The following is a 27,101-nucleotide window of genomic DNA, read 5'->3' as shown; positions in this document are numbered from 1 at the left end:
TTCGACTCAAATCAAAATCGACTGTTTTTGCACCTTCTTTTTTCGGCCGTTTTCTAGTGGATTGTAACCTTTTGCAGTACCCCTATTTACTTTAATCTATAACTTTATCCTATTTCAGGTATTTAATAGTGAACACCTATGCTTACCCTATCAATATCTCCAAACGATAAAACCAGAACAACAATCTAAAGTGTAAAACATGCCTTCGAGGAAAATATGATGATTTGTTTAGACAGGGACCTATGCAGTATAGGTCCCTGGTTTAGAGAGTACAGACCTTCATGACTCGATTATTTAGTTTATTGTCCTTCATGACTCGATTATTTAGTTTATTGTAACCTTAACATTTTCTGACATCACGAGTCGCCTCCCTTGTTGGTTCATGCTACCAAAATGTTCTATTTTTAGAAACGGGAATTCCAAATCGTGACGAATGAGAATGGTTACAAAATGACATAACTATGAAAATAAATACGTAGAATTACATTATTTCACGCATACCATTATGCAACCATCCGTTTTCTTTTTCGACTTGATACAATTACGGCATTCCGTTTAATTATTTTACAGACACAACACTCGTCCAGAATTTGCGCGAATCCATTAAATTCGATGCCACATTTAAACCGTAAGCTCTACTCGTAACGTTAATTTCTGGCTCAAAGTAAATCATTTTAATTTCAATTAACACATCTCTATTACTTTCAAACTCTACTTCATTAAATCCATAGAAAGGCAGGTCAGAATACATGTCATAAATCAGAAAACATTCATCGTACTCCGCTTTTTTTTTACACATTTACAAAGAATGAAAGTGCTTTATGCCCCACTTCCTGTTGAGAATATGTTAATTTCTAAATAAACCAATGAAATTCTTCATATCCTTAAACCAGGGCCTAATGAATTTGACCTCTCCCAGAACAGTAAACAAAGGAAATAGAAAGTAGGTGTGAGATCACTATCAACCAGCACAGAATTGTTTTACGAACGAAATTTGTTTTAGTTTCTTAGAAGGTTTTTTCACGTAAAACGGTCTTAGAAAAATTCACTAAAAACGGTGTCAGCAATATTCTTGGAAGAAAACGTTAGAAAAACGTTTCTAAATAAAAAAGATGTTAGAATTACCATATACTATATTAAATAGATATTTCGTCTGATTTTTGATCAGGTAAGGCTTCATAATGGTCAACCGTTCCATGTCGGTTTTCGAAATGTAGCTCTAACATAAGCATAGTTGCGTAACCGTAACTATGCTAATTTCATTTTAATTTCAATTTACACATCTCTATTACTTTCAAACTCTACTTCATTAAATCCATAGAAAGGCAGGTCAGAATACATGTCATAAATCAGAAAACATTCATCGTACTCCGCTATTTTTTTTACACATTTACAAAGAATGAAAGTGCTATATGCCCCACTTCCTGTTGAGAATATGTTAATTTCTAAATTAACCAATGAAATTCTACATATCCTTAAACCAGGGCCTAATGAATTTGACCTCTCCCAGAACAGTAAACAAAGGAAATAGAAAGTAGATGTGAGATCACTATCAACCAGAACAGAATTGTTTTACGAACGAAATTTGTTTTAGTTACTTAGAAGGTTTTTACATAAAACGGTCTTGAAAAAATTCACTAAAAACGGTGTCAGCAATATTCTTGGAAGAAAACGGTAGAAAAACGTTTCTAAATAAAAAAAATGTTAGAACTACCATATACTATATTAAATTGATATTTCGTCTGATTTTTGATCAGATTGGTCAGTCATTCCTGCTAGGGAATACACTGTCATTAAGTGTTGGTTTGACGCTTCTATTTTCTCAGCTATTCCATGGAATGGTGTGAGCTGTTTAACTGGCTGCAGTTACATTAAGAAATACTGTACTCAGAGAAATAGTCAAAAGAACATTATATTATTATTATGTCCCTTGGCAAATGCTGCCTTGTACTGTGGTAACCATATAAGTCCCATCATGGGGAAAATGCGCAGGCTGATCTGAAGCTATGCTGGCTGCATATGGTATAAGACCAGTTTTCACATGAGGCGGCTTATATGTATTTGGATAGAGCCACCTGTTAGAGTAAACTAAATATTAAGAGAATAAATTATGTCTTTAGGTTCCTTTATGTATGATAAAACAAAGTCATTATTAAAAAACAAGCAACGTTTTAGAATAATTAATGAAATTATATCAAGTATTGAAATGCAAGTTTTAGAAAATATGGCACAAGATGCATTTCAAATTGTAAAAGCATTAAAAAGTATTCATTCTAAAAGTTTGTTTATGCTGTTGTACCATATAACTCAATTTATTTCTTTTTCAGGAATCTCTATCAATGACGAGGCAGTAATTTTGCATTTGCTGGAGATCATGTGCAGTTTGTATTCACAGGGGTCGATATTACAAATTTTGGAGTAGGTAAGACTCCCAAACCCATATTACCCATATTGCTCACCCCAGATTGCAAGCCAGGGATCATTTGAGCCTCGTTCCGTTGATTTCCCTCAACAATATCAATGCCAAGTTTGATTCTGGGTCAAATGCATTAAATAACCAGGTCGCAAGGTGAAACATTAGGACGACCTTGCTTCATTTATCACCTTAGAAAGCACATTTCTGACACGATCTTTATGAAACTTGGTCAGAATGTTCACCATGACAATATCTGAACCAATTTTAAATCTGGGTCTTGTGTTTTCAAAAACTATGGTCACCAGCCCAAAGCTCAAAACATCCTTGTAACAACACTACTGTAGAAAAGGGCTAAATGCGTGTGCATAAAATGCCATCCCATATTAGTCTGTGCAGTCCGCACAAAAGAGAGGAATTTTGTCTGCAACAAATGTTTGCAGAATTTATGATCTTATGTCTATTTGTTTTTCCACAAAAGATTATTATATATTCCTAAAATATTTAGAGTTGAACTCGTGTTTATTTATTTGGTGAAATTTGTGCCAACAAGCATATCGCATTACATTCATTTGTAGAAAAAGGAATTTTGGATGTGATGAGTTTTGGTTGAATAATGGCCCTTTGTTAGTTTTTCCACTTTAGAATATGTGGTACCACAATGTTGTGTCATAAAGTCCTCTACTGAATGGATGTTGCTCAAAATTTCACAGTTGAATAACTTTAAGGCGTAGATGATTCTTTAGAACGGATATTGAGCTGTGACAAGTTTTGGCAGAATGATGGTCCTTTGTCTGTTTTCCCGCTATTTAATGTGTAGTAAAACGATTTTTGTTTCTTCAACTCTGCATAGACAATTTGGCTCCAACTTTCACAGCTGTATAACCTTCATGTCGATATTTTCGTTATTTGTTATTCTTAGCTAATATTGTTATTTTCAGGCAGTGTTCTATGTGACTGTCAGACCCCTGTGGTATGTGCTAGTCGTATCCTAGCCAGGGTGGTACTCTTCAATCTGGAGGTATTCATCACCAGAGGCTTCACTGTGAGTAGAATGGAGCCTCATTATGGCAAAACAGGGCTTAATGCATATGCGTAGTGTCGTCCCATATTAGCTTGTGCTGTCCACACAGGTTAATTAGGGACGTCACTTTTCCCTTTATAGTATTTTTAGCTCGGCTGTTTTCGGAGAAAACCTGAGGTATTGTCGTAGCCAGCTCGCTGTTATTCGTCCTGCGGCGTCGTTCTAAAACCTTTACGTTTGCTCATAAATCAAAGTGCTTCCACCTACATCTTTGAAACTTCAAATGTAGATGCACCTTGATGAGTTCTACACGCCACACCAATTTTGGGGTCACTAGGTCAAAAGTCAAGGTAACTGTGACCTCTAAAAAACATAATAATCTGACAAGCTTTCATTTATTAACAAATGCAGTCAAGCGTTGGCACAAAAAAATCCAGTTTAGGCAGAAAGTATTGTCCCCAATTAGCCTGTGCAGACTTCAAAGGCTACTCTGGGACAACACTTTGCGCACATGCATTAAGCCCAGATTTCCCAGAACAAGGCTCAACTATAATGTGGGTGCAGGTGTTTATTTTCTTATGGCGTCATTTTGTACGTTGCTGAATTATAGGTGTGAATTATTTATTTCTGTTCTTTCTCTTAATACAAGTTTTTATCTAATCAAACTAAAATTACATGTTTCTTGGGGCATGACATCTAGGTCACATTCAATGATCAGCCAACATACAACAGGAATTGTTGGATATGTGTCCTTTTAAATGTCAGACATTGGTTATTTAGCCAAATTTTCTTTTCCAATAGTTCTCCTACATTTTTCTCGTCCATTCTATATGACTTTCATGCCAATTGCAGGTGATATTCCACTAACAGACTGTGACGGAGCCTGCCATCGTGAAGAAGCTTGTTTCACAGCTCAACAAGAGCACGGGAGAGGTGGTGAAAAATAGACCTAAGTATGTGTGAAAAGGGACATGGGAGAGACAAAAAAGCAAACTTGTGAGATCAAGAAGCAACTACATGTATTGTTAAAATTGATAAATCCGACAATATACTTTTTATTAGCTTACATAAGCATGAAGTGTTAATGGTGAGCTTTTGTGGTCACCCTAAGTCTTGAGTGCTTATTTCTTTTCTTGACAATATCTGGAATTTGTTCGAATCTGAGTCATGTGCAACCAAAAACTGGGTCAAATCTTTAAAAAAAATATTTCTTATGGCGACATTAATGGCTCTCATAAATGAAACTTGGTCCGAATGTTTTTTCTTGACAACATGAAGGCCAATTTTTTGTCCCCTACCGGTTTCACCGGAGGGGACCTATGGTTTGCGCTCTGTGCGTCTGTGAGTCTGTCACACTTTTCTGGATCCTGCGATAACTTAAAAAGTTCTTCATATTTTTTCATGAAACTTGAAACATGGATAGATGGCTATATGGACATTATGCACGTCATTTCATTTCCTACGTCAAAAATTCTGGTTGCTATGGCAACAAATAGACTAGAAATACTGCTGAAAATGGTGGTTTTCTGGATCCTGCGATCACTCTAAAAGTTCTTAATATTTTTTCATGAAACTTGCAACATGGATAGAAGGCAATATAATCATTATGCATGTCATTTCGTTTTGTTCTTACGTCAAAAATTGTGGTTGCTATGGTAACCAAAAAAATATTCTGAAAATGGTGGAATTTCTGACAATGGTGGAGCCGGTAGGGGACCATATTGCTTGACAATAGCCTTGTTATTCAGGTCACATGTGTCATTAAAACAAGGTCACCATGTCAAATCTTACAAAAATCTGTTATCTCCATAGAAGCCATATTTATGACTAAATTGTAACGAAACTTGCTTTTAATGTGTGTCTTGAAAATAACAAGTGCCAGTTTGAATATGGGTCATGTTTATCCAAAAACTACGCCATCAGGTTTAATCATGAAAGAGAATCTTGTGACCACTCTAAAGACAACATTAATTATTCAGTCTTGATTAAATTTGGGCAGATTTCCTAACAATATCATGCCGAGTTTGAATATGGGTCAAATACATTTTTTTAACAGGTCACAAAGTGAAAACTTAGGAAAGCCTTGTTACCATTTAAAAACAACATTTTACACACGATCTTCATGAAACTAGGTCAGAATTTTTACCATGACAATATCTGAACCAATTGTCAATCTGTGTCTTGTGTTTCCAAAATCTATGGTCACCAGCCCAAAGCTAAAAACATTCTTGTAACAACACCATAAGGAATATATTTTTCTCAATCTTGACGAAACTTTGTCAGAATGTTTGTCTTGACAATGATTGAATCTTGGGCAAAAAATGTAAAGAACTAGACCACCAAGTCAAGTCTTCAATTGGTTTGCTTTGAATGCTATAGGGCCATCAAGGGCCTCTTATTTATCATACATTTGTAGGGAAAGCATATAGGGGTCCAGCATTTACACATTTGTTGAGTGATTAGAAACTTAAATTGCGTCATCACCATGAACTATAAATGTGCAAGACACATCTGGCCATAAGTCTACACATTTCTGGACTGTTTGCCTTGAAAATAGCTGACAAACTGTTAATATGTGATTAGTCACATTTTCTCTTGTGCTAACAGATGCCTGACTAAGAACTCGAGTGCGGTGGTAGAGATCGAGTTGGAGTACCCAGTGTGTGTGGAGCTGTACAAGGACAACAAGGAGTTGGGGAGGTTCATGCTGCGATCCAGTGGCCACACCATAGCGGCGGGACTCATTGAAGAGGTAGGTACTCATTGAAGAGGTACTAGTGGCCACACCATAGCGGCCGGACGCATTGAAGAGGTAGGTACCAGTGGCCACACCATAGCAGCGGGACTCATTGAAGAGGTAGGTACTAGTGGCCACACCATAGCAGCGGGACTCATTGAAGAGGTAGGTATCTGTTGCCACACCATAGCAGCCGGACTCAGTGAAGACGTAGGTACCAGTGGCCACACCATAGCAGCCGGACTCATTGAAGAGGTAGGTACTAGTGACCACACCATAGCAGCCGGACTAATTGAAGAGGTAGGTACCAGTGGCCACACCATAGCAGCTGGACTCATTGAAGAGGTAGGTACCAGTGGCCACACCATAGCAGCCGGACTCATTGAAGAGGTAGGTACCAATGGCCACATTATAGCAGCGGGACTCATTAAAGAGGTAGGTACCAGTAGACACACCATAGCAGCCGGACTCAGTGAAGAGGTAGGTACCAGTGGTCACACCATTGCAGCCAGCCTCATAGAAGAGGTAAGTACCATTGGCCACACCATAGCAGCCGCACTTAATGAAGAGGTAGGTACCAGTGGCCACACCATAGCAGCCGGACTTATTGAAGAGGTAGGTACCAGTGACCATACCATAGCAGCAGGACTCATTGAACAGGTAGGTACCAATGGCCGCACCATATCGGCCGGACTCATTAAAGAGGTAGGTACCAGTGGCCACACCATAGCAGCTGGACTCATTAAAGAGGTAGGTACCAGTGGCTGCACCATAGCATCAGGACTCATTGAAGAGGTAGGTACCAGTGGCCACACCATAGTGGGCAGACTCATTGAAGAGGTAGGTTCCAGTATCCACACCATAGCAGCGGGACTCATTGAACAGGTATGTACCAGTGGACACACCATAGCGGCCGGACTCATTGAAAAGGTAGGTACCAGTGGACACACCATAGCAGCGGGATTCATAGAAGAGGTAGGTACTAGTGGCCACACCATAGCAGCCGGACTCATTGAAGAGGTAGGTACCAGTGGCCACACCATAGCAGCCGGACTTGTTGAAGAGGTAGGTACCAGAGGCTACAACATAGCAGCCGGACTCATTGAAGAGGTAGGTTCCAGTGGCCACACCATAGCAGCCGGACTCATTGAAGAGGTAGGTATCAGTGGCCACACCATAGCAGCCGGACTCAGTGAAGAAGTAGGTACCAGTGGCCGCACCATAGCAGCCGGACTCATTGAGGAGGTAGGTATCTGTGGCCACACCATAGCAGCGGGACTCATTGAGAAGGTAGGTACCAGTGGCCACACCATAGCAGCCGGACTCATTGAAGAGGTAGGTACCAGTGGCCACACCATAGCGGCGGGACTCATTGAAAAGGTAGATACCAGTGGCCACACCATAGCAGCGGGACTCATTGAAGATGTAGGTACCAGTGGCCACACCATAGCAGCCGGACTTATTGAAGAGGTAGAAGAAAAGCTAGCAGGGAAAGTCAGGATGTTTAATTGTTTATCATGATAATTTATTTGCAGTGGGTTCATTTTCAGGATGTTTTTTCTTACATGGTCTTTATCGAAATGTATTTTGTGTAATGGGGCCATTATACGGATGTTTTATTTTTATGCGGTCACAATCATGTTTTTTTTAATGCAGTCATTATGATGATGCTTTATCTGCATTATGGTTCATTATCATGATGTTAAATTTGTACTAAGATCATTTTCAGGATGTTGTATTTGTAATGGAGGCATTATCAAAATGTTTTATTTGCATTGTGGTTGTAACCATGATGTTAAATTAGTAATAGGGTGATTAGCATCTTGTTTTATGTGTAATGGGTTTATTATCATTATGTTTTTTGTAATGAGGTCGTCATCATGATGTTGTATTTGTAATTGGATTATAATTATAAGGATGTTTAATTTGTAATATGGTAATAATTATGAACTTTTATTGTGGTGTCATGTGGTCATTATCTGAGTGTTTAATGTGTAATGGGTCCATTATAATGATGTTTTATATGTAATGCTGTCCCCATATGCAAATCAGGGCTGACTCTTTCTTTCTAGATTAGATTTTTATTTATGCCCCCTTCGAAGAATAGGGGGTATATTGTTTTGCACATGATGGTCGTCGGTCTGTCGGTTGGTCCCTCCACCAAATGGTTTCTGGATGATAACTCAAGAACACTAAGGCCTAGGATCATGAAACTTCATAGGTACATTGACCATGACTGGCAAATGACCCCTATTGATATTCAGGTCACTAGGTCAAAGGTCAAGGTTTTTTTTGGGGGATGGGGGGGTGGGGGGCATATGTCTCAGACCACGGAACACTTGTTAGAAGAGACTTTAAATTAAAAAATCCGATGTGTGTGTGCTGACTGCATAAAGCCTAGTTATCCTAGATATTGACTCACTTGAATACCACTATTGCTTTTTTGTGCAGGTATTAAAGACAAAGACTAAAGATGGAACTGAATGACAACAAGCAGCCACAAACTAGACCTCTGACCTACCTGTTGTGACTGCTCAAAATGCTCTGCACTTGGGTTTTGGGAATTACTTTGGGAAGTGTGGAGGAGGGGGGAGGGGAGTTTTATTTTATGATGGTGCAATTATGTTTTGCTTTGGCAAAATAAACAGAAATATCCGAATGTTTCTTTGATATTTACTGCTTCCAAAGAATCTCTATACACTTTTTAATTCTGATGTTGATTCTTTTCCAGTTTGGGATTTTTGATAATTTAAATAAAAGTTTGTTGTAAACAGCGATACAGAGAAAAATTTTTTAAGTCTTTGATCATTGGCATATTGAAACTCTTCTCTGCTAGATGAGACACAAAAAAATGACAAATGATCTGAGTCATGCAAAAATATGTATGATTACATATGCAGCAAGCATTTTATTTACTAGCACAGGCATTCGCACAGGCGGTAGCTCGGCGGTTAGGAGCTACCTTTTCGGCTAATGAGACCACTAAGCCTTGTGTGACTTTTTAGTGGAAGGTCTTTACAGGACTGTATGAATGGGAGGGCTAGTGTGGAGCTATGACATAATACCCATTTTCGCATGACGTGCTTCAAATATCGTGTGCCAAAAGTTAAAATAATGTGGTAAAATACTTGATCAGTAGAACACATAAACACATGCAGCAGTTAACCACTTCAAAATTCGGAATGAACGTTAATGGGATAACGTTATATATAACATATTCTTCCATGCACAATCATTTGATTCACAGTTTATGTGCTATGTGTTGGAACATCAGATGAAAATATGTGAGCCTTGTTCTGAGAAAACTGGGCTTAATGCATGTGCGTAGTGTCATCCCAGATAAGCCTCTGCAGTCTGCACAGGCTAATCAGGGACGACACTTTCCACTTTTATGGTATGTTTAGTTTCAAGGATGTACGTCCTTACCGAAAATCAAGTTTAGGCGGAAAGTGTCGTCCCTGATTAGCATGTGCGGACTGCACAGGCTAATCTGGGATGACACTTTACGCACATGCATTAAGCCCAGTTTTCTCAGAACGCGGCTCATATAAGTGGCTGCTTGAAATGATTTCAAGAGGCAGTGAGTTACAACAATTATTTGTCAGAAGACTTGATTGAATCCTCGCACAGTTGGCAAAACTCCTGCAATTCACGTGGTATTCAACTTTTATTTATAAAATGTATGTGACATATATTGACAATAGTTCAATAAACAAAACAAGAATTATCATTAACCAGGTTTTCCGAAGGAAAAAACTAGTTATTAGATTGGCGAATGTCGGCGGGCGGGAGGAACAAGCTTGTCAGGGCCATAACTTTGTCGTTCGTTGTGAGATTTTAAAATCATTTGGCACATTTGTTCATCATCATTAGACGGTGTTTGGCGCAAAAGAATTACGTCGATATCTCTAAGGTCAAGGTCACACTTTAATTCAAAGGTCAAAAATGGCCATAAATGAGCTTGTCTGTGCCATTACTCTGTCATTCATTGTGAGATTTTAAAATCATTTGGCACATTGGTTCACCATCATTGGACGGTGTGTGGCACGAAAGAATTACGTCAATATCTCCAATTTCAAGGTCGTCACGACTAAAAATAGATTTATTTTTTTGAAACAAAGGGGGCTCATTATAGACAATCAGTTCAGTTTGAGTTGTCTCCCTTTATCAGACTTTTTTTTCAAATTGAAAACCTGGTTTTGTGACAATTTTGTCCCTTGTTTTTCGGTTGTTGTGCAGGTAATAGTCTTAACAAATAGTGCATGAACAATAACAATACAAATACAACAATATATTACATTTACAAATAAAAAAAGACACTTTATAACATTTGATTCCATGTTGAAGCTACACTCAAATGTTTATATAAGCCTTCTTTTGTGAAAACAGGGCTAAATGCATGTGCACCAATTAACTTAACTTGGATGGATCTTTCCGCTTTTATGGCATTTTTTGTAAATAGGAAGTCTTTTAACAAAAATCTATTCTAGGAGGAGATAGTTGTCCCAGATTAGCATGTGCGTATTGTTCAGGCTAATAAGTGATAAAACTACGTACATGAATTGCGCCTAGTTTTACCTGAGCAATTTCCATTTTATGTCTTCAGTCTTGATACATTAGCTGATACGGGTCTCCGCATCGTAAAAACATTAAGGTTGCACTGTACATATTTATATATAAAAATGGATTGGGTGGGAATATGGGGCAGTCAGCTAGGCTGTGCTATTTATCACACACACTCAAACGCATTAGTACAATAAGTAAGCAATTAAACCACTCGTTCTTTTGTAAAATATATAAACGGTATTTAAAAACACCTTGTTTTAGTACAATCATGGGAGATACAATTGACCTATCCAAGAATGTGTTAAAATGAGGAAAACACACTTATTGTGCAAACAAAATTAACAATTTAAAATCACATTACGTTATTTTAAACCAGATGCAATTATATTCCGTTATATCAAGGATACAACATCACATATACATGTACGCTAAAATTTGATTTACACAAAATATATCACTGTTCTAACAAACATATGGGAATGCGCGCAGCTCTCCTACTTGGTATTGCCGAACCTCGACTCAACCTCGGTATACAAGGGACTTGCTGACGTCATGTGCTCAGGTCTGATCTCCTCGTACTGCCCGGCCACTCCCACTTCCGGTGCAGAGTGCACGGAATCCGGCCGGAACCGGAACTGCTTATCTGTCTCTACCGGCGACATGTTTGTGTAGACGGGCCGGAAGTTCTTTGGACGTACGACGGGCAAGGAAAGAACTGCAATGATAACCAGTGCAATTATGTACTAGCTGTATTAGTAAATAGCTCAATTATAAACCCTAGAATCGTGGATTCGATTCCGGGCGTGTTGGAAAAGGCCATGAACAAAAATGTAACGACCGTTCGCTCCCTACCTCTGATTCAAGTAGGGCTTGTTTCAGTTAAATATGGACTGCTTTAAGTATGTCCGCTTAGTATTTGTAAACCATATTGTCAAGCAAAAATTTCAAAAAGGTTTAATTGACAGCGTTATTTAACTTAAATACTGTTAAAATAGTCGAAAAATAAAGTTTTACGAAACCGTGAACAATAGTTTTTTGTGTATTTATTTTTAATATTGGTATAATCAGCTTTCGCATTCCTGTGTTTTTGTATATATATATATATATATATATATATATATATATATATATATATATATATATATATATATATATGTTTGTAATAAATGTTAATGTAACTGTCCCTTCTGTGTTTGTAAAACTGTTCCAACATTGGAAGATGTGTTGCGGTGAAATTATGGGGTATATAACTGTGAATGAACCATCCTTTTTTGGGGGATGGGGATTTCACAGTATGTCTGCTTCATTCTGCACCGTAGCTAGGCGCACACGCCGTAGTCTCCAATAGGAATATGTCTCTGTTTGTCTGTCTGTCTGTTTGTATGTCTGTGTATCTGGTTGTTCACGCATATCTTTCTCCATATATATAAAAGCAATCGACTGTGAACGTGTATCTATTAATAGATCCCGGAATATGGAAATAACGTTGTTGTGAAATATAATTATCTCCCTTGAAACACAAAAATACTCATGATTTCACTGTATCTTCTAGATCCAACGTATTTCCGCTGTGTCTCTAACATAGTGTAAGGGTAGTTTATGAATCCTTATCGGATCCTGCCCACATACAACTATAGTTTCATGTTTGTAATAAATGTTAATGTAACTGTCCCTTCTGTGTATGTAAAACTGTTCCAACAATGGAAGATGTGTTGCGGTGAAAGTATGGGGTATATAAATGTGAATGAACATTCCGTTTTTCCAAAAGGGCCCTATTTAGTTCTCAATTAAGACCTACTAGACTACTCGCGAAGTCCCTATCGAACCGCAAATAATTGATAGATAATTAACTACTCGCACGTAAAGAACAAAGAATTTTCCTCAATCAACTTAAATCCAAACACTGCGCGAGCGGCGAAATCGCAAACATAAGTACCCAATTGCTTCATTCCATTACATACAAACAGCTTAAGGAAACAAGACTGAGATTTTACAAGGGAAATAATAATTAAGATAAACTTAAGAAAAACGACTACCGTACACGTATTTTTCTAAATCAAACCTTACCGCACTTCCTATCATTACTATGTCCGGGCCATTTAAGAAAGTTCTCAGGAGAATGAAGAGGTCGTTCTCCAGTAAGGAAACCTCAATGACGGAAACCCCTAAAATCAAGCGCGCAATGTTCCGCCCCGGGGACATCTCAATTGACTCCGAGTCTGGCGCTCCGTATTCAGCGACGCGTATTACCGATGACACCTCAATAACCCCAATCGTCCCTGTAACCGTGACTCTCCAGACAATTAATGACAATATGTCCAAAACCCCATCGACCACGAAGCAGACTACTCCCCCTGCCAACGGGCCATCATGCTCCCAAACCCATAAACAAGCCCCGGCAATATGGCTTACCTTTTGCCTTACCACTGTCGCGGTGATCTTCCCGCGAGAGAAGGCTAAGGCAATAGGGGAAGCCTTTATCAAACTGCTAGGCTCTGAGAGAGTAAGACCCCTAATTTCTCTTTTGATAGATTTGACTTCAAGCTAATTGCTCAAACTAAACTTGCAAGGGGTGTCATCCAGGTTCCCAAAAACGCGGATATAGACAAATTAAAAAACGATCTAAAAAACAAATCCAATGTAGAAGCAGTCCATAGTGGTCTTAAAAACAATGTCATTACGGTCACATTCAAGACGGAAAACGCCCCAACAAATATACTAGGCCACAATGTTAAGCCCGCGCTCCTAGCAACTCTTCGATGCTTTAAATGCCAGATGTTCGGCCATGCGTCCAATGTTTGTAACAATAACGCGAAGTGCCCACATTGCGCGGGGAATCATTCGCACGCATCGTGCAATACCAGGCACGCTAGGAAATGCGCAAACTGTGGCGGCGGGCACAGCGCGGCGTATAAGGGGTGTCCGATCTATCTCAAATACCAATCTACTATCAACAGCAAAAACTTAAAGGTTACCAATCAATACATCAATAACCTTCAAGCTATAAATAAGCGACCCAATCTTGCCCAAATAGCTAAACAGTTAGTTGGTAAATCTGAAACAGAAATTTTGTCCATACTCAAAAACAAATTCCCCGAAAATGAGGCGCAATATAATATTGAGCATACCACTCCTACTCCGCCCGAACAACCGGCATCAACATCAACCACAAATAATGTAGCCACAAACAATGTTGAACATACATTCCGCCATCAGCAACAACAACAGCATAAGCTACCCTCCAGCTCACAAACTTCAGATCACCCTAAAAAAATGCTCAATCCTATACCATCACCGCAACAAACAAGGCAACAACAACAACCTAGGCAACAACGCCATCATCAGCAACGACACAGGATATCCGACCACCCCACGTATTCTCCCTTCAATATACATAGAAACCGGCTACGCATGGCCCGTACCAGCTCGACCCCGATCATGCGCCATAGCCTCCGCAAAGGACACGCGATTGCACCGCCGCTTCCGGTCTTCTTTCGCCACGCGTACGGAATATATTAAGTTAATCCAGTAGCCTTAAGCCCGTACGTTAGGTCAATTTAACACACCAAACCCCAAATGTCTGCGACAGTTCATACTCATAATATAAACAGTCTTACAATTATGTCGTGGAACGCCCGAGGGGTTACTCATAACTCAAATGCAAAAATGTACGAGCTTCAAAATTATGTTAATAACAACGAAGTGCATGTAGTATGTCTCCAGGAAACGAACTACAAAAGTAATCACAGACAAGTTCATTTAAAAGGATATCAAGAACCTGTGCGAGGTGAACAAAGAGAAAAACTTATAGGCACTGGGGTAGCAATATATGTAAAATCGGGCCTTTCATTTACTAAAATAAACATTGATCAAGATTGCCCTATTGAATCGTGTGCCCTCACACTGTACTTGACTAAGCACCAATCATTCCGCATTCAATGCGTATATGCTCAAACTAAAGATAATACGTGTAAAAATTATGCAAAAATTTTCCATTCAGTTGAACATAGAAAGAATAATATTATTGTTGGCGATTTCAATCTAAAACACCCCTGCTGGAACCCCGAGGGTGATCCACGATGCGACGATAACTCTGAAAATCTCCTAAAATTAATTAACAATAACAGCATAAACTTCCTTAACGACGGTCAAATAACGAGATTGTCTGATCGCGAAGATCAACCCGACAGCGCGATCGATCTAGCTCTTACCTCAGCCCATCTTCAAGCTATAAGCGATTTCAATGTCATTGACGACTCGTTTGGAAGTGACCATCTTCCAATCATAATAAACATTAAGACAAGAATAGAGAATACCCTTCCGTCCACACAACACAAATGGAAAATACACAAAGCCACACCTGAACAATGGAACAACTTTAAAACTCAGTGTAATAATGAGTTCCTTCCTAATGTAGATAATACTGACACCAACTCTTACTTTAAATCCTATATAACAAAACTTAAAACTGCGCTTGATAACTCAATCCCTGTAAGCAAAACACCTAAAAAACTCAAACGGTCTGTACCATGGTGGAATCAAGAATGCACAGACGCCATTAAATATCGTGAAAAATGTAGGAGAAAATGTATCCGAATCAGAACCGGACCTAAGTATGACAAATATAGGGAAGCCCGCAAAAGTGCTAAACAAGTATTAAAAAAGGCAAAATTAGAAAGCTGGAACGAATTCTGTAATAATCTCTCACATAAAACAACTAGCAAAGATCTATGGGATCAAGTTAAGCGCATGCAAGGCAGACCCCCTACTAATACACCTATCTTTCGGGTTAACAACGAAGTTCTTGTATCTAACGCTGATAAAGCTTCTGCCCTGGTACAACATTATCAAAAAGTAAGCAGTGACGAAGGATACTCTGAAACGTTTATTGCAAAGAAAATAAAAACAAAAAATGAATTTTCTGTCTGGTTACAATCTCTTACCGAGGAAAAAACTCACAAGTACAATGCTCCTTTTAGCCTGTTCGAGCTCGAATCAGCTCTCCTTACATGCAAAAACGGCGCGCCGGGCGACGATTACATCCATTATAAGATACTTAAACAACTTCCACTCTCGGGGAAACAAGAATTACTTGCCCTTTATAATAAATCATGGTCTGAAGGTACTCTTCCTGATGAATGGCACGAGGCCACAATAATTCCGATCCTTAAAATCAATAAGCCTAAAGACTCTCCAGCCTCATATCGGCCGATCTCTTTAACCTCTACGTTCACCAAACTAATGCAGAAAATGATAAAACCGAGACTCTGCGCGTATCTAGAAAAACATAACAAAATCTCAGAAGTCCAATCGGGCTGTAGATCTAACCACTCTTGCGAAGATCATTTAGTACGCCTTGAAGCTGATATTAAAAGAGCCCAAAATCTCGGTCAAACCGTAGCAGCCGTATTTTTAGACCTCACAGCCGCATTCGATAAACTATGGAACGAAAACGCCATTAAAACACTTAATACGTTAGGAATAGAGGGTAAAATGCTCAACTGGCTTGCAGCTTTTCTTACAACGCGTAAAATAAAAGTGAGACTGCATGACGCGACATCAGAATCAGTTGAGACTATAAACGGCTGTCCCCAAGGTAGTGTCCTATCTCCAATATTATTTTCCGTGACTATGAACACCATAGACAGAGAAATTAAGGCACATAATTCACAAAATAACACTGATCTAATCAATTTATCACTTTTTGTAGACGATAGTGCAATATGGACCACATCTAAATCACCGAATCTAGCAATTACTAAAATCAAAAAAGCCCTAACTGCAATAGAAAACTGGAGCGCATCGTATGGCTTCCAAATAAATCCCACAAAAACCCAAGCAATCTTATTCCCTGCCAGTGCACAAAAAGTAGCGGCCAATGCACGTAAATCAACTCGATCTAAGAAAACCCCTAACCCCCCACAACTTACTCTATGTGGTGCTCCTCTTCCGCTTCTTGACAACATTACTTTTTTGGGTATGACATTTGACAAATATTTAACATGGAAAGACCACATCCTTAAACTAGTTGTACGCTGCCAAAAGGACCTCAACTTTCTAAAATGCATCCAAAGAAACAACTGGGGTACGAATAAAAAAGCCCTTATGCGTATTTATAAAGCCACTATCTGGGCAAAAATAAACTACGGAAGCATTGCGTACAATTCAGCCAGTGAAACATTACTCAATAAATTACAAGTAATCCAAAATACGGCACTTAAAATTATAACTGGTACACGTAAATCTACAAGCACCGTTCTGCTGCACGCTGAATGTGGAATGATAGAACTGGGTCAACAAAGGCAAATTAACCAACTAAAATACCGCGCGCGCACGCTATCTATGGGACCACACCTCCCAATTAACCTTAGTGTTACTGAAGACCCGGCCTACCAAAAAAGGAAAAAGAAGAGTGGTCTCCCGTACGCGCAGAACGTGCTCGAGCTAGGCAAATATTATGAGACTATTGACATTAAAACTCAGGAACCTACATACTTTAGCTTAAGAAATCTATCAAAACCAAATATTGACTTACATCTAACAACATTAATTAAAAAATCCGACCACGACCCAAACAGTGGCTCTATAGCTCAAAACTATGTAACAGATAAATATGGGGATTACACCCAGACTTTCACTGACGGTAGCAAAAATGAGGAACTTGAAATAGCAGGCGCGGCTTTTGTAGTGTATCAACCCAAAAATGTCATTATACATCAGTGCAAGGTAAAATACAATAAAGAACTGTCTATATTTGCTTGCGAACTAGCTATAATAAACAGCGCCATAAAGTGGCTTAATGAACTTGAAACCCACGAACGCTCAAACTACGCGATATTAACCGATTCTCTCAGCGCCTTACAAGCACTTAATGCAGGATCATCGAAAACGCGTCCCGACCTTATATGTGCAACATTAAAGGGAATCACAAAACTAGCAAACAACAATATCACTCTCCAATTCGTATGGATCCCGAGTCACGTAGGCATTCCGGGTAACGAACACGCTGACCAACTTGCCAGAATAGGTTCCCATGAAGGTCTACCCTCTGATTTAAAGCCTAGCGCGCGCGAACTAATTGCAATCATAAACCAAAAAGGGTATAATGAACAGGATCACAAATGGTCAATTTACTGCGCCGATCATAATTTACCGATATTAACCAACCCTAGCCATAAGATTAACATCTATAGTCCCATTAAAAGGGAGGACAGGGCTTACTCGCGCATGCGCCTAAGGGTGACTAGATTGCACGGCGACTATTACAAAACTGTCCTCTGCCCCCAGTGCAACATTCATAACACGTTTGAACATCTTTTCTTTATATGCCCTAAACACGCTGAACAGAGACTAGAACTAAGTGCAGGGGTAATAGCGGCCTACAAAAACCCACTTATCATTAATCGCGACTCACTGTTGATGCCTCCAAGCGGAATCGCTCCTGTTGTGCGACTGCACGTGTTTAAATTTTTGCGCGACACGGGCTACTTAGATAAAATATAATATTCCGTTGGACTATTAGCGGTAGATAGAAATAACAACACATACCGTCAGTTATATACTGCTTCATTTATTCAAATTAATAATAGCAATCTTATGTACTAATGACGGGCGGGACTCGGACGTTGGTCACTTCGGTGTGCACCATATGGCCACTCGTCTGGGCCCGAACTGAACCTAACCCTATTATCCCGGCCCTATAGGAAAATTAAAATAAATAAATAAATAAAAACTCAGATCAATAATGGCAACTTTATGTACTAATGACGGGTGGGTCTCGGACGATGGTCACTCCGGTGTTGTCCATATGGCCACTCGTCTGGGCCCGGCTCGAACTTATACTATTATTAATTAATTTGGTTCTAAAACTGTACCGTAAAACAATCCATGATATATGTAATTTTAAAGATTCCAATTAATAATGACTTATGACAAGATGAAAATTGCATCAACAAATAAATAGATATAGAAACACTGCATGTAATGTGCACGCCGAGAACCTATAATTGTATTTGGGGTCCAAATGTACTTTGGATTGGTAGTACATTACAATGCAGTGTCCAATAACACCTTGTTGACGTCAATACATAAATAAACAATACTATAAACAAGGCAAAGATGAGGGAGCTGTCTATAACGAGCGTTCGCGGTTTCCTCGTCTGCGCTTTATGATATATAGGAAAATTACACCAATAAATAAATAGATAAAGACTAATAATACTAAAACGACGGAAGGGTACGTCCCCCCACCCCCCAATACATATGTCACTTGGCCCCTTTCGACCACTATGGATAAGCTCTAAGCCTTCTTTTACAACCAAATAGCGCTCTAGGTAACAAAACCCAGGGTTCCGCGAGACCCTCGCTTTCCTTCTCTTAAGCTGTAATCAGCAACAACGACGAAGGTAGGGGACACAGACAACATACTTCCACGCAGGATCGGAAGACGCAGTAAGTGCGTACGTGGGCAAATTTACCCACAGTGCAACCCCTATAGGTGTACATATTGTTGTAATTAAATGTGATTAGTTAACATTTTTCCCATATGTACAAGACTTAAACATGTTGAGTAGAGCGTGTCGGCTGGGCCAGAGGGCGCGCCTGAAGAGATATCTCTCGCCCGTGCACTCTGGCTCCGTTGACATGACATCCGTGCACTCTGGCCCCGTTGACATGACATACCCAACATGACAAAAATAAAAATAAAAAGAGAATGGTGACGGTATTTGTTGTTGTTGTTTCCCCTACTGTAGCGTAGGTGATGTTTTCTTGTAGAGTAGTGTAAGTTTTTTCCTTGCATGCCTGTGCCTTGTTACGTTTGACGTTGAATTGTAAACCTTGTATTGCTAACCTGCACGTATTACCCTTGTCACTATGAGGATCAGATCGAATTAGAGGGATGGTCAGCATTAACATCCCAGATCTATTCCCTCCTGAACAAAATGCACTAATACATATAATAACCATCTGTGTAACCACTAGCAATATAAACAGGAAGAAGAACGTGCGCGCTCTCTCTCTCTCTCTCTCAAAAACAAAAAAAGGCGCGTGAAAATTGTCTCCCAAAGAAAGAAAGTGTAGAACCAGATATTGTCCTCCCTGTACCACCAACAACCAATCAGTCATCTCGGTCCAACCACACAAACGCAGCCCCTTTTCTACTATATTAAACTACAAAACTATTCTGACCCTTGCAACACCATTAAACACCTGACAATATCCAACAGCACAACAGAGAGAGCCCATGTGAATTTACACCAAGACACACGGCAATAGAGTATTATCTGTACTAATCTATGTTTATGTACTAACAAGTCCTCCGCGAGGGACGTTAAACGGGGGTGCAGTGTATCGGTGCTGTACACCGGGCACTTAAAAGAACCAGGGGCGCCTCTGGAATCGGGGCGCCCTCTGTATCCCGCTCGAACCCCCACTAACACCTCTTAGGGCGGAGAGCACAAAAACCACACACAAACTTTAAGGAATTAACATTAATGCCAATAAGGATAATGATAATCTAGAGATAATAGAAATACTGCAAAAACCATTTTGATAAAGGCAAACCACTACATAATCCATTAAAAAAAAAAAAAAAAAAAAAAAAAAAAAAAAAAAAAAGCCTCTAGTCACATTAAGGTCTCATTGGCCATCGTGCTATGATGTATAATATGACCTTATTTTCTCCCCTGAAGGGTCACAGGGGCAGGTCGATACATCTGTAGTCGAGAAGACGCTGGACGACCTGTAAATAAATCTCAAATACACACCCGTTTTTTGGGGATGGGGATTTCACAGTATGTCTGCTTCATTCTGCACCGTAGCTAGGCGCACACGCCGTAGTCTCCAATAGGAATATGTCTCTGTTTGTCTGTCTGTCTGTTTGTATGTCTGTGTATCTGGTTGTTCACGCATATCTTTCTCCATATATATATATATATATATACATATATATATATATATATAAATATATATGTTTGGATTGTCTATTTATACAGACTTTTAGCAAATAAAGACTTTAACCTTTATACTATAAAAGGGTTATGTGCTCTCAGCACGCATATCGTACCACGTGTTTCTGCCTCCTCGCTATTGTCGATACCGACGTTAGTGTACACTGGTTGAATCTCAGCTGAAAAATCAAATAACAATGACCAGCAAGTCTAACAACGGAGTTTATTACTCGAGGAACTTTGCATATAGTATTGAGCTGATATCTTCGAAAGATGACCTGATACGTGTTTTACATAATAGTTTCGATAATTTCGTGAACAATAGCACATCTTATACATTATAAAAGTTTAACATGAAGATTCGTTCGATAAGAAAGAATATGTACTCTGTTGTTGTGTTCAAATAAGCCGCGCTCTGGGAAAACTGGGTTTAAGGAATGTGCTAAAAGTGTCGTCCCTGATTAGCCTGTGCAGACTGCACGGGAAAATAAGGGGCGACACATTCCATGTTTGTGGTATTTTTTGTTTGCAGAAAGTCTCTCCTGGGCGAAAATCCAGTTTAGGCGGAACGTATCGTCCCTGATTAGTCTGTGCAAGCTAGTCTGGGATCATGACACTTTCCGCACATGCATTAAACACAGTTTTCACAGAACGCGGCTAAATGATTTCTCAGTAAACTTCATCAGTAGATTTTTTTTACTTGGGGGGAAATAATCCTCTTTCAAGTAGATATGTGAAGTAATCAATAAGTACCGAACATGCATTTATAAATCATTTGGCGATATAGTGAACACCAAAACTAAAACGCTTACATTTAAACGAGCCGATCGGCGCAATTTTGTCAAAGTACGGCATTCACCTTAGATTAACAAGCTTTCTATCACGTAATTACCATGGTTGATAACCGTACACGAGTCTTGTTGTTAATATGTCTTGCCTCCGCCATAAAAATAAACTACACTATACCATTTGCTTCGTTTTGGGGTTTGGATTTCTTCAACTGCTCAGCGACGTTTGGTTCGAAATACCCACTGACCACCACATCTGAAGACGGACCAGGTATTGACAACGAACCTGCCGTCCGAAATTGATACAGCATGAGTAAGTGTTTTACAATATCTTAACTACGATAGAGTTTTTTTTTTAAACACGCTTCAATAGCTTAAAACAGAGTTTTAACCTGGTAAAAGCAATTTCATTCAACGTCAAGAAATACGGATTCATTAATGTTTTAAGTGTCCCCGTTTCCCGCTAAAACCTGATAGTTTCCCTTTTTTAACCATATTTTGCAGTTTTCAGTGTTTTCTAATATGCAGAAACGTTACATGGAGTCACAGAGCCGAACTTTGCAACAAGTAGCACGAGTACAAAATTTGACATACATGTAGATTGCAGTTTGAAGCACGCTGATGATGGTAACACACACTCAATAGTTCAATAGTTTACATCATTTTGTAAATTATTTAACCTGCCAGCGGGAGCTCATAAACACATCTACATATTTCTCTTAAAGTGTGCTACAACGAGCGTTTATAGTAGAGAATCGCTCTGGGAAAGCAAGGCATCAATGTGCCTAAAGTGTCATCCCAGATTAGCCTGTGCATTAAGAACAGGCTTATAATGGACGACACTTTCCGCATTAACTGGACTAAAGCAAAAAGGAGACTTCCTTTAAACGAAATACCATTAAAGCGGAACGTCTCGCCCACGATGAGCCTGTGTCGACTGAACAGGCTAATATTGGACGACTCTTAGGTACATGCATTAAGCCCCGTTTTCCCAGAGCGAGGCTCATAAGCATTAACAACCACAACTGAACGTCTGTAAATTCGGTACCGTTCTTAGAATCGATCAGATTACCGCGCGAGGTGGCGGGGTGGATGTAGTCGGTTTCACCTGTCGTCTGCTCGGCCCCAGAGGGCTGTGACGTCGCCAGCTGTGTATTGTCTGCACTGACCTCGTGACGCAAGGCTTATGAAATCACGTAACGCAATGGTTATGACATTGCAAGATGCAACTAAAAAATGAAAAGTTACAAAGTAGTATGACATAAGTATTATATATGTGGTTTATTGTCGCCTATATATTCATATGGCAGAAGATATTTATTGACATCAGTAGCAATGCGTATGAGATAACGTGAAACCAGACATTAAGTATCACGTTACACAATCCGCGACAGTCGCCAAATAAATATTATAATTAAGTTTCAGTTTCAATTTTTTATAATTCGCTATACACAGATATATATTTGTGGAACACAATTTAAACTGAGTTCATAAAAACGTTTATGTAATATAAACAAGACGATGAACATTAAAGACTACTTTAATTGTGTACATTAATCATAGTACAAAAAATACATATGCGCCGCGTTCTGAGAAAACTGGGCTTACTGCATGTGCGTAAAGAGTCGTCCCAGATTAGCCTGTGCAGTCCGCACAGGCTAATCAGGGACGAAAATTTCCGCCTAAACTTGATTTTCGGTAAGGATGGACCTCCTTGAAACTTAAAATACCATAAAAGCGGAAAGTGTCGTCTCCGATTAGCCTGTGCGGACTGCACAGGCTTATCTGGGACGACACTTTACGCACATGCATTATGCCAAGTTTTCTCAAAACGCGACTCATATAATTTTTTCTTCATGGGGCAGTCCTTTACCTTCATAGTCGGTGTTGTAGAATTTTTCCGTCTCCGTAGTAACGCGAGCGAACCCGTCCATCTTGGCTTCGACGTGACCGCCATCCTTCTTCTTCAATGACGTGATTGACGGTGGTGGTTTCTTTAGTGATCCCTTTTCCGTCGACAGTCTGTTTCTACGAATAAATTGTTGGGCTTGAAAGTGGTTATTATAATAGATAGAATTAAATTAAGTGTAATGGTATGTTAATTGACCTTTCGACAGCGAGAGTGAAGCCACGCCCCCCGATTTCAAGGGAGGTCACTCCGCCGAAGTCCGTCATAAAACTGGCTACGCGAATCGGTACGTTGGAAGATATTCACAAAGATTTCGGTCCAAATTACATGAAATGTTTCTATTGCTATCATGTTTTATTTAAAATGTGTTAAATGTAATGTATCAAATAGGTGTTTAGCTCCCCTCAAAGATATAGTACCAGAAAGGCCGTTTACCAAAAAGGCTTCCCAAAAAGTCCGCATCAGTGAACCAAAAACGCCTCATGGTATACCAGAAAGGCCATACAATATTTTTATTATCATTGAATAGTTATGCTGAATATAATTATCATATCTATGAAATAGTCATAACTTTTTTATAAGTCTACTTAAAAGTCGTTAATCTATAGTCAAAGTCGGCCAATTATCGCAAATTATCACATACAGTATGCATTGTCGTTTGCCACAATACTTTTCATTGAGTAATAGATGTTTCAGTTTTTTAATTAAAAGCCGTTGATTTTGCAACCGATGGCAATATTGCAAATGTGGCAAAGGTAAGTAAATTTATTATATAAGAAGACAAAGAACGTTATATTGAAATCCGATATAACACATATCTATAATGCGTTTGGTTAAAATGACCCATGAGCATTGTTATAATCGTGTAACATAGTCAATGTCGTCAAAAAAGTAACATACACAATATATTATTAATTTCCTCTTAAACTATTTTTTGCAATGTTTAAAATATAAGAAGTTGAAAGAATTTTCATGTACAAAAAAAAACTCGCTAATCAGACTGGCTATCAAAGTGTCAAGGGTCATTCACAGTTTGCGGCATCTGTTTTGATAACGGATTAGTAGAAAGCCCACATATGGTGTAAAATGACATTTATTGGCAACTATTGATAATTACATGCGCATTTTTAATTAGTTTCTTAACTTTTAACGATATACAACTAGCTACATTAAATTCGGAAGATTTAAACCGAAAGAAATAAAAATGCTCTATTTTATGTGATATTATTAAAAAATTATAACTGATTGTCTTTATTATTACGCATTGCATTAGCATTATAGAGAATACTAGGTCGGTGCCGAATAAAGCAAAGTTTATTTTGCGAGGCTTAGAAAATCTGAACCACGAGCCTTGGCGAGTGGTTCAGATTTTCGTGCCGAGCAAGATAAACTTTGCTTTATTCGGCACCGACCTAGTATTCGATTTATCCCATAAATGTTCTTAGTCGTTAATTATTTCTTTAAAAATAGAATAGGAAAATCGAACTACCGGGTAGACGGAAAATTCCAAAGATATTTTAAGCAAACATTGTTTCATTATTTTAATCGTGTCGAGCCTAATACATTGCAAAAAGATCAGTAACTAACCTGTTTTTCTGTTTATCATACCTCTACGTCCCCGATTTTTAAAGAAATAATGAAAAAAAAGACACTAAACAACTGCATCTTTAGCGTGAAACAACATGCATTGTGTCGTATGACGTGTTAATAATGACGTCACGAGTACGCACACTTAATATTTGTAAATAATGTTTATTTGCTTTTTGAGTTGCATTATGTGTTAAAAATATATTACATCTTGGTATCAAATTGTTTGTTTTGTTGAATCTGATTCGATTATACTAAAAATGATTACTTTATAGTTGATTCCGAGTAATATGAACATTCCTCGCCGCGCGTGACAGCTATATTTCAGCACTGCTGAAAAAGAGGAAAATTTATTCCACAGTGGTTTATTTCGACAATGCACGTCTGATTATGGGATAAATAGAGAATACTAGGTCGGTGCCGAATAAAGCAAAGTTTATTTTGCGAGGCTTAGAAAATCTGAACCACGAGCCTTGGCGAGTGGTTCAGATTTTCGTGCCGAGCAAGATAAACTTTGCTTTATTCGGCACCGACCTAGTATTCGATTTATCCCATCAATTTTCTTAGTCGTAAATTATTTCTTTAAACATAGAATAGGAAAATCGAACTAGACGGAAAATCCCAAAGATATTTTAAGCAAACATTGTTTCATTATTTTAATCGTGTCGAGCCTAATACATTACAAAAAGATCAGTAACCAACCTGTTTTTCGTTTATCATACCTCTACGTCCCCGATTTTTAAGAAATAATGAAAAAAAGACACTAAACAACTGCATCTTTAGCGTGAAACAACATGCATTGTGTCGTATGACGTATTAATAATGACGTCACGAGTACGCGCACTTAATATTTGTAAATAATGTTTATTTGCTTTTTGAGTTGCATTATGTGTAAAAACTATATTACATCTTGGTATCAAATTGTTTGTTTTGTTAAATCTGATTCGATTTTACTAAAAATGATTACTTTATAGTTGATTCCGAGTAATATGAACATTCTTCGCCGCGCGTGACAGCTATATTTCAGCACTGCTGAAATAAAGGTAAATTTATTCCACAGTGGTTTATTTCGACAATGCACGTCTGATGATGGGATAAAATAATCTAGTTAGCAAAGTTTAGAATATTTTTTTATTAGCCGACTGCATTAGAATGTCAAATTTATTTAACGTTAGCCACCTTTGAAAATATGGTTTTAAATGTTCCTTTCTAATTTCTCTATATAGAGGAAAAACAAGTAAAAAGTGATACTCGTTTTCTATAGCGTGTCCGGTGCAAAACTTACATATTCTATTTTCGCGTAGTATCTTATTATGACGACCTTAGAACAAACGTCGAGGTGTTTTGCTTTCGGGCGATAGCTTAATATGTTGAGATTAAGCTGTTCGTTGAGACGACTACAAAAACGAATCCAACGTTTGCATTTTTTAAGATTAGTACCCGGTTAATGGAACGGAAAAAACGTAGTTCCATCTTTTAACCGTTCTGGATACATTGTGTCTGAATAACAAGTGCCATAACAGCACCTTTTAACCATTTTTTTTTGTTTAAAACACAGCATTACGTATAAGCTTATGTGACGAACAACGGCGAGTTTGACGGACAAAATGGCGGATAGAAACGGGCCTAATCTATGCAGTAATCTGATTGGTTAATAAGCCTGTCAATCAATCGGCTGTCGAAAGGTCAATTACAACCCTATTAGTTAATGTGTATATAAATATCGTATATAAGATGTTATTATAATCATCTGGTAACATTGGCCTGGAAGAGAATTACATTTGGATATTTGAAAAAAATGTGGAAAGCTTGAAAAAAATGTCGTGAAGAATAAGATAATGAATTTCGATTGTAATGTCTCTGTAATAGTTTTTTTTTATTATTTCAGGATAGTTTTTTTTATTATTTCAGGATAAACACTGAAATATTTTTACCACGAGTTATTACTGATTTGGATGTCTTACATATAGACTACATACATACATATCATATAATATCAGAAAGTTACAAAAACGCTTAAAGGAAAACAAGTCTTTAAGCAAGATAAAATACCTTTCAGAAGTATACAAATCATACGTGTGTGAGTTTTTATTTATTTCGCCCTCCGTGAATAAATGTATCAATAAT

General features: G+C 38.5%; 2 protein-coding genes across 6 annotated transcripts in view; one reads left to right on the top strand and one right to left on the bottom strand.

Moving 5' to 3' along the window:
• The window catches only part of LOC127874489 (HBS1-like protein), a 65,370-nt gene extending 56,539 nt beyond the window's left edge, over positions 1-8,831 (top strand). The window contains exons 14-16 of one of the 5 annotated variants that reach the window (XR_008046949.1): positions 3,355-3,458; positions 4,290-4,390; positions 6,045-6,189. Coding sequence is in view for 3 of the 5 variants with exons in the window: in XM_052418845.1 (XP_052274805.1) it covers positions 6,045-6,189; positions 8,626-8,661 (181 nt within the window). In the remaining 2 variants the exon portion in view is untranslated. Of the gene's footprint in view, positions 1-2,327; positions 2,438-3,354; positions 3,459-4,289; positions 4,391-6,044; positions 6,209-6,249; positions 6,269-8,625 lie in introns of those variants that run through there. The other 4 variants (XM_052418845.1, XM_052418847.1, XR_008046947.1 and 1 more) reach the window with 4 other exon arrangements.
• A 1,078-nt stretch (positions 8,832-9,909) lies between these two features.
• The window catches only part of LOC127872289 (multiple epidermal growth factor-like domains protein 6), a 30,078-nt gene continuing 12,886 nt past the window's right edge, over positions 9,910-27,101 (bottom strand). The window contains exons 7-11 of the mRNA XM_052415618.1: positions 23,352-23,506; positions 22,527-22,661; positions 21,657-21,764; positions 20,807-20,869; positions 9,910-11,455 (exon numbers count right to left, since the gene is read on the bottom strand). Coding sequence (XP_052271578.1) covers positions 11,235-11,455; positions 20,807-20,869; positions 21,657-21,764; positions 22,527-22,661; positions 23,352-23,506 — 682 coding nt within the window. The 3' untranslated portion in view covers positions 9,910-11,234. The remainder of the gene's footprint in view (positions 11,456-20,806; positions 20,870-21,656; positions 21,765-22,526; positions 22,662-23,351; positions 23,507-27,101) is intronic.

Source organism: Dreissena polymorpha, chromosome 3 (genome assembly GCF_020536995.1).
Source record: "Dreissena polymorpha isolate Duluth1 chromosome 3, UMN_Dpol_1.0, whole genome shotgun sequence".
NCBI classification, from domain to species: Eukaryota; Metazoa; Mollusca; class Bivalvia; order Myida; family Dreissenidae; genus Dreissena; species Dreissena polymorpha.
The sequence above is the reverse complement of the archived record's forward strand: the minus strand, read 5'-3'. Positions and strand labels throughout refer to the sequence as shown.